The 12,261-nt window shown below is 38.8% G+C and overlaps 3 protein-coding genes across 3 annotated transcripts; all 3 read left to right on the forward strand.

The window, feature by feature from the left end:
- Positions 1 to 121: 121 nt before the first annotated feature.
- LOC117465002 (baculoviral IAP repeat-containing protein 5-like) lies at positions 122 to 2,540 on the forward strand. Its single transcript, XM_034107830.2, has 4 exons — positions 122 to 340; positions 1,845 to 1,954; positions 2,047 to 2,164; positions 2,292 to 2,540. Exons 1-4 carry the CDS (start codon positions 233 to 235, stop codon positions 2,379 to 2,381), a joined length of 426 nt encoding a protein of 141 aa, XP_033963721.1. The 5' UTR covers positions 122 to 232; the 3' UTR covers positions 2,382 to 2,540.
- A 987-nt stretch (positions 2,541 to 3,527) lies between these two features.
- Positions 3,528 to 5,448, forward strand: LOC117464613 (transmembrane protein 235-like). The gene is made up of 4 exons (XM_034107142.1): positions 3,528 to 3,851; positions 4,048 to 4,125; positions 4,643 to 4,821; positions 5,347 to 5,448. The coding sequence occupies exons 1-4, from the start codon at positions 3,674 to 3,676 to the stop codon at positions 5,446 to 5,448; spliced, it is 537 nt and encodes a 178-aa protein (XP_033963033.1). The 5' UTR covers positions 3,528 to 3,673.
- A 5,375-nt stretch (positions 5,449 to 10,823) lies between these two features.
- On the forward strand, positions 10,824 to 11,552 carry LOC117464985 (baculoviral IAP repeat-containing protein 5-like). The gene is given in 4 exon segments (XM_034107805.1): positions 10,824 to 10,968; positions 11,061 to 11,178; positions 11,306 to 11,337; positions 11,339 to 11,552. Coding segments are annotated over 4 exon segments (315 nt in total). The 5' UTR covers positions 10,824 to 10,858; the 3' UTR covers positions 11,394 to 11,552.
- The last annotated feature ends 709 nt before the right edge of the window (positions 11,553 to 12,261 follow it).

The raw sequence follows: 12,261 nt of genomic DNA on the forward strand, positions 1-12,261 counted from the left end.
TTTTTGTTAAAGTTCAGCTCCAGTAAAAGTTTACGGTAAATGCTTCACACTGACCACCGGGTGGCGGACCTGTGTATTTATTTTCGCGTTGATCCACGAAGAAGAAATCCACCAATCAAAACAGTCGAAGTGAATTTCGCCAAAATTTGAAATCACCCTCCGCTCTGTGGCTTTAGCTGTTGGAAACATTCTGGTTGAAACAAAAGTTGTTTACGTCTATTTTAACTATACAATGGACCCGTTTAGCGAAGACTCCATCGAAATGTTCTTTTATGAGAACAGACTGAAAACTTTCGAGGGGTGGCCGTTTGAAGAAAACTGTTCGTGTACGCCGGAGAACGTGAGTAAAAACGGTTGATCCTGCTAACAATGCTAACAGCTAACACAACAACAACTAGCTGTTGCTAAAGTTAAACACATGTTAATAAAGACATTAAATAACCTGGGTTTAATCGACCTGCAGGTTCACCGACAATAAATAATCCCTCTTGACTTTTGCTTTAATTTAGAGCAACGTTGGCATTGTCAATACTTAGAAAGGTTCTATAAAGGTAATGCTACGTTAAGAGTTAACACAACGTTTTGCAATAGCATAAACCTTTGCATAGCATAAGCAAAGGTTTAACGTATGTAGGATAGATCTGTAATGTGCCAAATGGAAAACAAGTGGTTGTTGCTCAAAATAAACGTCGCAATAATTTGGGGATAGTTTATTTTCTAAGTACTAATTTAAGCATAGAAGTAAATGGTCTATGTGTTTGGTTTGTGAAGCATTCTGAGTTACCTTTTTCTATGAAAAGTGTTAAATTAAGCATGATTTGATTTTAATACCTGTTTACCCTGAAACGCAGGCACATCATTTGGCTAGATGCCACTGATTTGAGTTAATATAGCCTAGCTAACTAGGGCTGCAGCTCAATATTATTTTCATTGTGTCATTTCCTGGTTGTGTTTTCAAGGAATGGATTCCATTCCCAGGGACCTTTGTGACATCCTCACACAGCTTGCTTGTTTGTTTCTTTTCTAAACCCAAATATACTACATTTACATTGGTATACAACTGCAAAGAGCCACAAACCCTTGCATTTAAACATTTGGAACCAACAACTAACATTTGTAATACTTTAGCGAACCATTCATTTAATGGTGGATTAATAGCTCATATTTTCAATCATTGAGTCTATTAAATGCAAGTAAAAAACATCAGAGTTAAAGTAAGGTTAAATGGTTACTTTAAAAGTACCATTATTTTTGCAATCAACTCGTCATTTCAGCATTAAATACAGCTTTTCCTTTATTATAATGTCAGGGGGTCCGCGGGGTCTTACAAAGTATTAAACGTTGATAAATCAATTTAGTGAAAATGAAGGCTATTAAAAAGTATTAAACGCATTTTCCAAGGTATTACATTTTGTAGCTTGTTTTCAATAAGTATATAAATGGTCCAAAGAGGTTGTATTCTACAGTCTGTCTGAATGTAATCATTGAGAGGTGTGTAGTGTGATTCTGTGTAGTTTATTTATGGCATCCCGTCATCTGAACAGGACATCGCACGCTCACTGCTTGATAGCGCGCGAAGGTCTGTTTACGCCGGTTGCTAAGCAACATCGTTATGGGGAAATGCAAGTTTGCCTCCAAATGGTTGGAAGATAAGGAGGAAGGACAATAAATACTGTATATAGTCAATGTGAGGTAAAGTGTGTCGCCAAGGTAACCGGTTAGAACTCCAAGTGACGATGAGGTCTTAAAATGTGTGGAAAGGGTCTTAAAGAAGGTCTGACATCTGACTTCAGGATTCCTGCACATACCCTGAATGTGGTCTGTCTCTTCCATTGTTTCCCCAGATGGCCAAAGCTGGCTTCATACACACTCCTTCAGATAACTGCCCGGACATCGCCATGTGTTTCTTCTGCCTCAAAGAGCTGGAGGGCTGGGAGCCAGACGATGACCCAGAGTACGATGATCACATTACTAAACGTACTGCTCAGAGAAGAACCATGGATGAAATATTAGTCTAACTCATCACTCTTTTGTTTTTGTTGCCAGAAAGGAGCACAAATCTCATTCGGCAGCCTGCCAGTTCATCGCCTTGAAGAAGAAAGTAGAAGAGCTGAACGTGGAGGAATTCTTCAAACTACAGAGAGAGAGGCACAAGTTCCAGATTGTACGTTTTATGTTACTGCCAACGTACTTCTCCGATCTGTTTTTCTTTAATCCTTACTTTTTGTTACGCATTTTAAAAACTGCACACAATTACTTATCCAAATTGTATTTCCTTCCTTCCCTCAAAGATAAAATCCTGTAACGACATCACCAAGTTTGAAAATGCATCCAAACAGAGACGAGCAGATATCATTAAGACGGCCATAGTGGATGAGTGACACGATGACGGATGCAGATGAATGAGAAGATTAGTTGTAGCTGGCTGACTGACTTGATTGATATCCGAGATTCCTTTATGTCTTCTTTGTAACTGTCATATGTTATGTAGTCTTTTTTTTAGTCGTTTTTAATCAATAAACATGTTCTTTCTACCTTCATTTATGTATCAGGGTTCTTATGGTCATTACAAACCTGGAAAAGTCATGGAAATTCAAAAAGCTAATTCCAGACCCTGGAAAAGTTCTGGAAAACAATATTTTTCCCAAAGTTTTGGAAAAGTCATTGAAATGTAACTAAAGTTGCATCAAATATAATTTATATTTTATCTAATCGACGAAATAGTAATACTACAATGATAATAAATACTGTATCGTATAATAATGAAACATAAAATGGCATTTAACTGTCAAGGTATTTTGCTGGTGAGAGATTTTAGTTGCTTTAGCGCGTTGAAGCTAGTAAGCCTACTATTGGATTTGTTTTAGATAGTCACGACATGTTTCATATCCAGACCTTATTTTCCTGTTCCATGTTAAAATAAACCATTTTCAGTGGTAGCCTTTGGTCATGGAAAATTAGGTAAAGGTCATTCACAAAGTGTATGAACCCTGATGTATGTATTATCTCATTGGGGGTTATTCCTGGTTCAATTAAGTTTTCACAAAAACTTGATTCTGATGTTAAATACTGAAATGAGCCTATAGGTGCGTCTGAGCATGTGTGACACTGGCAAGAGGAAAAGCTATACACTCAACAAAAAGGTCTGGCTTTATTTTAAGTAATATTTACTGTTAAAATATGACATTGAATTTGATTTGTCCAGTGATGCCGTTTAACAAGCCAATATACGTTTTTTCAAATACGTTTCCTTTATAATTACATGATTGGAAAGCATAGGAACATAAGGTTACACTACTATGATATTGTCATAGACTAGGTTACTAATAAGTAAGTGTAACGGAATAGCTTTTTCCTGCTGACTAATGTCTCACATATTCCCTTGTGATTGTCTTGCGTAAACGTGTGCGCCTCCGGATAAATCAAGTCCCTCCCAGAGAAGAAGACGCTGTTCGCGCATCTCTCTCACTTCATCATTCAGTCCGGGGTTAGTTCATCTCCGTCCTGCAGATCTATCCCGGACAGAACACATTTTGGATAACCTTTTAAATTATGGGGATGTATTGCGCTTCGACGATTCAAAGATTGGATCAACACTGAAAGAACATCTGCGTTACGCGCGAGTTAATCCCGTAACCGTTTTACGCGTGAAGTGATCCTCACCTGCGGGAGGATGAAGGTGACTCTCGGCTTTCTGGTGATCACAGCCGGGATCTGCGGACTGCTGAGCTTCGCTTTCCTGGCCACTTCCCTCGGAACGCAGTACTGGTACATCATAGAGATGAATCCCATGAATGTGAGTGACTTTGAGGACATGAGTTCCCACTCGGGACTGTGGAGCATCAACGAAGGTAATAACTCTCTCTTTGTTATTGACATTAGTGCTGCTATATTGGGGAGCATGAGTGGGGGTGAAATAGAATCGAATGACAACCATTTTCATTATCTCTGTTGGACTCTAATGTATTTGTTTCAGGCTTTCTAGTGATGGAGTAAATAATTGGACAATATGTATATGACTGTGGTGCTTTTGTATTGTGACTACAGGTGAGAAGAACGTAGACTCCATTGACTCTTTCACAGCTGACGAGTCCAGATACTCTGAGACTGAGCTGCACATGCTGAGTGAGTGTCCTTCATCTGAATAATGTCTTATTGAAACACTAATAAGTCATTCACAGTGAGATTGAAATGAAGAATGAATGAAAAACACATGGCAGAGATGCATGGTATGTAGGCTACTTGTACTGTACTTCTATCCAATTTGAAATCCTGTCATGTTTTCTTGAATGCAACAATATCTCTTGGATCCAATAATCACCTCAAGTATTATGTCCTAATATGTTGGCTGTTCGGACACACAGCCCTTTGCACAGCTGATATATGAGCAACACAATCTAACTTTAAGGTGCATTGGATGACTTGTATGTCCCAGTCGTATGCATGCAATATGTACTTAGTTAGGGCCCCGTAGAACATATCAAAAGTTAAAGTGTGTTTCCAAAATTCTTCAAACCGCCTCCATCTTGGATAAAACCCTGTGGTTCAAATAATCACCGATAAGGATCTTGCATTGTCCACACATGCATAATTCAACACATGCTTGATTATACACCTGTTGTGTGCACGTGTGTGTCTGCAGGTATGCACGGTGCCATCGTGGTGGTGCTCCCCATCAGCCTGGTGCTGCTGCTGTTCGGGGCGATCTGTGGGCTGGTCAGCTCTCTAGCCCGGAGCCCCCTTCTCCTCACCGGCACCGCCGCCTACTTCTTCATCTGCAGTGAGTCCAGCTCCAGTTTCCTCCACACTTACTCAAGGACTGTACTTACATTTACTTAAGTATTTTCCATGTTATGCTTCTTAATACTTCTACTCCACTACATTTTGGAAGCTAATATTGTACTTAGGACTCCACCACATTTATCTGACAGCTTTAGTTACTTCACAGATTTAGTTTTGAGCTAACACAGAATGTAAATCAACAGTGACGTTATTATAGGGTAGGACATCCAGCAGCAGTATAGTCATTCAAATTAGCTTCACATTTACAAGCATTGATGAACATAAAGCATCAATAGTCATATTCCAGTAGTATAGATGACGCTGTAATGAGTCATAATGCATAACAAATGCTCTTATTTTTGTTACTTAAGTGTATTTAAATACAATAGTTTTGTACTCAAACATTAATCAGACTATGAATCCTGGACTATACTTGTAATGGAGGTTTTTTTTACAATTTAATATTTCTAATTGCACTATCTAGATCTACTTCTTCCATGACTGGCTCCCAAATCTGCAGATGTGTTTCGTGCACCCGCTGAGATATATTGTCATCAATTCCAGATGGAGCAATTAGATAAAAAACAGCACGGCTTTACACTCGAGATGAATCACAGCTACTATTACTACTGCCACGACATCAAAGCGCTTCAGAAGCCAGGGTAGGAAGTCCCCCATGTGAACAGTATGGACAAAGCTCTCTCACAAATACTGCGCCTGGGGTTTTCTTTTTATCTGGAAGACAGTGCTGCTTTTATATGGCCCAACTATTGAAATGACACATTGTGGAAGAGATGGTGTTAATAAAAACGACACAATATATCACATTAATTGCAAGAAAGAGAGTCATTCTGCTTTGGATCATTTACCTCAGCGTTAAATAAAGCCGCAGCCATTACGTGCCGGTATAAAGGAGACAATTGTCGCGACACACGTTGTTAATGATCTTTGCACTCAAACGGCGCAGGGAACACGATACCTCGGAAGTGTTTCTGTGCAACGCTCTCACACCTTTTCCATCACGGCATTTTCCTGACATACATGCAGTGTGACAATGAGACCAGTGCATGAGAAGTACTCAGTGCAATAAGGGTTTGAACAACTATCCTTATTTGGGCTTTTTCATGCCAAAAAAACATTTCAATCAAAGCATAGTTTAACTGCAACACAGTTAAATAATAGATAATGACGCGTATATGTAATATTTAAGTCCCTTTGTAAGAAGAACAGAGGCAGAATACTCCGAAAATATGTATTTATGCTTGTTTTTTTGGTGAGATTAGAACTCGGTCACGATCAATGCGGTGTGTTTTTATTCGGTATTTAACTCACTGTTGGTTTTTATAGAAGAACTAGAACGCCGTGCAGGGTCTGTTGGACTATGTAAGGCTGGAGTTGGCATTAGAGCAAGCCATGATGGTTAATTTGTGCAGACGGGAACACGTTATGTGCACTGCCGTGTGAAAACCGAGGGTGTGTGTGTGTGTGTGTGTGTGTTGTGTGTGTGTGGTGTGTGTGTGTGTGTGTGTGTGTGTGTGTGTGTGTGTGTGTGTGTGTGTGTGGTGTGTGTGTGTGTGTGTGTGTGTGTGTGTGTGTGTGTGTGTGTGTGTGTGTGTGTGTGTGTGTGTGTGTGTGTGTGTTGTGTGTGTGTCTTGTTGCTGTTAGAAGCCTTCCTTCACTCCTCGTATGGGTTAGGAGAGATGTTATTGGTCTGTGGAGAGATGTAACAGAGGTCTTTATTTTCTATGTTTTCTATATCTATACACAGTTTCATGACGGCCCTGCATGTTCAATCAGAACAGTGACTGTGTTTCACATTAATTATCTAGCCTGTGGCTGTAATCTCATTTTCATTTTCAAAGGAAGTCCCAACATTCTTTCCACATTGGAAATACATGGACACACGATGTGTAAAGGAAATAAATACATAAAAACAACGCCATGCTCTCACAGCCAGTGGCTGTTCATTCAATAAGAGGGGAACATTTAATGTAGATTTGAACATTTTGAGTTCAGTATAAAGTAAAAAAAGCAACATAAAATACCATTATTGATGTTTATTTAGTAACAGAGTTTGTTTCATGACTTTGTTACAATTAACATGGTGTTTTAGCTTTGGCCCATGATACAGAACTTTAAAAGAAGATTGGGGTAATACATGCATTATTTATGCAGCCAAACGTTGTTTTTATTTTATTTCTTAACATTTGTTTCAGTAACTTAGTTGCAACTTATTAAATTACATTACTGAAAAAAAATCCCTGTTAACTTTGGCCCCGCTTACAGCAAAGTAACCTTGTTTATATGTACAACTTGTGTGTTTAGCTATATTGGATTATGAGCACACCATCATTAATCAGAAATGGGTAAGAAGAGCACACACTTTTCCTTTTCTCTTACTTCTTAATTTTGCTCCCAAAGTGCATACAATTGCCCACTGCTCCTATTGCTAGACTCCTGGTACTAGGATGGGTTAAAAGCAGAGAACACATTTCACTGTGTGTGCTCTGCATGTGTGACCATTAAAGAGGGTGCATGTCATCCCTCCGATTCTATCTATCTAATTAATTCAACTTAAATTAAACATAATTTTCTTAGATGTGGCAAAGTAGATTTGCATCAGAAAAAATGGCAATCAAAATGTGTGTCTCTCTAATGTTCTGTATATTAAAGGGGACCTATCATGCAAAATGCACTTTTTGAAACATAGCGATGTGTCCCCGGTGTGTCCGGGGAACTCACGCAGCGTCAGAAAATAAAACCCTCTCTCTTTTCCTCCGTACCCAAATCTCTAAAAACGGGGCTACAACGGAGCTGATCCAGATTTGCGTCCGATATGACGTAATATCTGAAATGTAGGCTGGCTTTACACCCACGGCCCCATCAGAAACAATTTCCGACTGTTTTGGACGTAATATGGTCGGTGTTTACATTAGCATCGCTAACACTCAGAGCTAACCTGTACTGGAGAGCATGTGTGTGAAGAAGCAGGAAGTAAAGGAACTCACCTTGTGGTATACCGGCAAGAGAGAAAACCTTTGAGCTCCAGACTGTTTCAGATCCTTGATAATCCATGATATGGCGTTTCATCACGGCCAGCATTTAGTTTAGACGGTAGCTGGCCGGGTCCCGCATGAGCTCCAGCCCCCTCCTTTTTATTTTGTATCAATTATTTTATTTTTAAAGCTTTATACTTAAAATCTGCACTTTGAATCAGGAAGTGAAATAGAGGGATATGAGGCGTGGCTAGAACGGGTGATCTGTTTTGGTATTTTGATAAAAAAAACTTCATAGACTGTTTTTTATATAATTGGTATATATCTAGACCTATGCTATTGCCTAAAAATAGCATGATTGGTGCATTTTAAATCATGCCATCTTTACATGGACTGCACATGCTGGAACATACACTCAGGTTATGGAATATTTGCTCTGATTTCAACTTAACAACAAGGGAAATACTAAGTTTAAATCTCTTAAAATGTGTCCATTAAAAAAGGTTGGCCATGTGGTTTAAAAATCACTATCACAATTTCTTTTTTTTAAATGATGCAAAAAACGCTCTCAACACGTGAATGAAGCAACCAGAAAATGTAAAGAGAATATTAAAGCATTTTTCAAATACATTGTCTTATTGATCCTGTGCTTTTCTCCCTCTCATTGAAAGCCAGGAACACAGAAACTGTTGAGATGCAGATCTATAAAAAGCTGTCTCTCTCATACATCAGATTCCTCTGGTTACATTACATTGCATGTTAGCTGACGCTTTTATCCCAAGGCGACTTATGATAAGTACATTAGACCAGGAAAGACACAAACTTGGAGAAAAACAGATCATAAAGTACAATCAGGTTTCATAGAGCCAAACATTTCAAGTGCTACTTAACTGGCTTTAGATAAGCAGTCCTTAATTAGTATATAAGTGCTTTGGTTAATAGTTCACTTTGCTCGAAGTGGGTCGAAAGAGATGAGTTTTCAGTCTGCGCCGGAAGGTGTGTAAGCTTTCTGCTGTCCTGATTTCAATGGGAGCTCATTCCACCATTTTGGAGCCAGGATAGCAAACCCACGTGTTTCTGCTGATGGGAACTTGGGTCCCCTCGCAGTGCGGGTGCAGAGAGTCGTTTGGCTGATGCCGTTTGTAACTGCTGCACATGTCAAAAACCTCAAATGATCTGCACTGCACGAGTAACATCTTTCATGATTGGAAATATTCACGAGGTGTTTGAGATACAGCAGAAAACCAGCATCCATTCAGACACATTTAAAAGAGCTGAGAGAACATGCTACTTGGAGCTAAACAAACCCTTTAAGGGTGACTGTGGCTGCGAGGGAGTGCGGTCGTCTTTCAACCAGAAGGTTCGATCCCAGCCCGTGCAGCCAACATGTCGATGTATCCTTGGGCAAGATACTTAACCCTGAGTTGCTCCCGATGGCCAACGGTGTGTGAATGTTAGTTCCTAGAGTAAGGTACACTGCTCTGTGTGAATGGTTGTGAATGGGAGGGTGACATGTGGTATGTAAAGCGCTTTGAGGGTTCGTAAAGACTGGATAAAGCGCTATACAAGTACAGTCCATTTAAGAATAATGATCCTGCTAACAATGCTAACAGCTAACACAACAACAACTAGCTGTTGCTAAAGTTAAACACATGTTAATAAAGACATTAAATAACCTGGGTTTAATCGACCTGCAGGTTCACCGACAATAAATAATCCCTCTTGACTTTGCTTTAATTTAGAGCAACGTTGGCATTGTCAATACTTAGAAAGGTTCTATAAAGGTAATGCTACGTTAAGAGTTAACACAACGTTTTGCAATAGCATAAACCTTTGCATAGCATAAGCAAAGGTTTAACGTATGTAGGATAGATCTGTAATGTGCCAAATGGAAAACAAGTGGTTGTTGCTCAAAATAAACGTCGCAATAATTTGGGGATAGTTTATTTTCTAAGTACTAATTTAAGCATAGAAGTAAATGGTCTATGTTGTTTGGTTTGTGAAGCATTCTGAGTTACCTTTTTCTATGAAAAGTGTTAAATTAAGCATGATTTGATTTTAATACCTGTTTACCCTGAAACGCAGGCACATCATTTGGCTAGATGCCACTGATTTGAGTTAATATAGCCTAGCTAACTAGGGCTGCAGCTCAATATTATTTTCATTGTGTCATTTCCTGGTTGTGTTTTCAAGGAATGGATTCCATTCCCAGGGACCTTTGTGACATCCTCACACAGCTTGCTTGTTTGTTTCTTTTCTAAACCCAAATATACTACATTTACATTGGTATACAACTGCAAAGAGCCACAAACCCTTGCATTTAAACATTTGGAACCAACAACTAACATTTGTAATACTTTAGCGAACCATTCATTTAATGGTGGATTAATAGCTCATATTTTCAATCATTGAGTCTATTAAATGCAAGTAAAAAACATCAGAGTTAAAGTAAGGTTAAATGGTTACTTTAAAAGTACCATTATTTTTGCAATCAACTCGTCATTTCAGCATTAAATACAGCTTTTCCTTTATTATAATGTCAGGGGGTCCGCGGGGTCTTACAAAGTATTAAACGTTGATAAATCAATTTAGTGAAAATGAAGGCTATTAAAAAGTATTAAACGCATTTTCCAAGGTATTACATTTTGTAGCTTGTTTTCAATAAGTATATAAATGGTCCAAAGAGGTTGTATTCTACAGTCTGTCTGAATGTAATCATTGAGAGGTGTGTAGTGTGATTCTGTGTAGTTTATTTATGGCATCCCGTCATCTGAACAGGACATCGCACGCTCACTGCTTGATAGCGCGCGAAGGTCTGTTTACGCCGGTTGCTAAGCAACATCGTTATGGGGAAATGCAAGTTTGCCTCCAAATGGTTGGAAGATAAGGAGGAAGGACAATAAATACTGTATATAGTCAATGTGAGGTAAAGTGTGTCGCCAAGGGTAACCGGTTAGAACTCCAAGTGACGATGAGGTCTTAAAATGTGTGGAAAGGGTCTTTAAAGAAGGTCTGACATCTGACTTCAGGATTCCTGCACATACCCTGAATGTGGTCTGTCTCTTCCATTGTTTCCCCAGATGGCCAAAGCTGGCTTCATACACACTCCTTCAGATAACTGCCCGGACATCGCCATGTGTTTCTTCTGCCTCAAAGAGCTGGAGGGCTGGGAGCCAGACGATGACCCAGAGTACGATGATCACATTACTAAACGTACTGCTCAGAGAAGAACCATGGATGAAATATTAGTCTAACTCATCACTCTTTTGTTTTTGTTGCCAGAAAGGAGCACAAATCTCATTCGGCAGCCTGCCAGTTCATCGCCTGGAAGAAGAAAGTAGAAGAGCTGAACGTGGAGGAATTCTTCAAACTACAGAGAGAGAGGCACAAGTTCCAGATTGTACGTTTTATGTTACTGCCAACGTACTTCTCCGATCTGTTTTTCTTTAATCCTTACTTTTTGTTACGCATTTTAAAAACTGCACACAATTACTTATCCAAATTGTATTTCCTTCCTTCCCTCAAAGATAAAATCCTGTAACGACATCACCAAGTTTGAAATGCATCCAACAGAGACGAGCAGATATCATTAAGACGGCCATAGTGGATGAGTGACACGATGACGGATGCAGATGAATGAGAAGATTAGTTGTAGCTGGCTGACTGACTTGATTGATATCCGAGATTCCTTTATGTCTTCTTTGTAACTGTCATATGTTATGTAGTCTTTTTTTTAGTCGTTTTTAATCAATAAACATGTTCTTTCTACCTTCATTTATGTATCAGGGTTCTTATGGTCATTACAAACCTGGAAAAGTCATGGAAATTCAAAAAGCTAATTCCAGACCCTGGAAAAGTTCTGGAAAACAATATTTTTCCCAAAGTTTTGGAAAAGTCATTGAAATGTAACTAAAGTTGCATCAAATATAATTATATTTTATCTAATCGACGAAATAGTAATACTACAATGATAATAAATACTGTATCGTATAATAATGAAACATAAAATGGCATTTAACTGTCAAGGTATTTTGCTGGTGAGAGATTTTAGTTGCTTTAGCGCGTTGAAGCTAGTAAGCCTACTATTGGATTTGTTTTAGATAGTCACGACATGTTTCATATCCAGACCTTATTTTCCTGTTCCATGTTAAAATAAACCATTTTCAGTGGTAGCCTTTGGTCATGGAAAATTAGGTAAAGGTCATTCACAAAGTGTATGAACCCTGATGTATGTATTATCTCATTGGGGGTTATTCCTGGTTCAATTAAGTTTTCACAAAAACTTGATTCTGATGTTAAATACTGAAATGAGCCTATAGGTGCGTCTGAGCATGTGTGACACTGGCAAGAGGAAAAGCTATACACTCAACAAAAAGGTCTGGCTTTATTTTAAGTAATATTTACTGTTAAAATATGACATTGAATTTGATTTGTCCAGTGATGCCGTTTAACAAGCCAATATACGTTTTTTCAAATACGTTTC

Source organism: Pseudochaenichthys georgianus, chromosome 19 (genome assembly GCF_902827115.2).
Source record: "Pseudochaenichthys georgianus chromosome 19, fPseGeo1.2, whole genome shotgun sequence".
Taxonomy (NCBI): Eukaryota; Metazoa; Chordata; class Actinopteri; order Perciformes; family Channichthyidae; genus Pseudochaenichthys; species Pseudochaenichthys georgianus.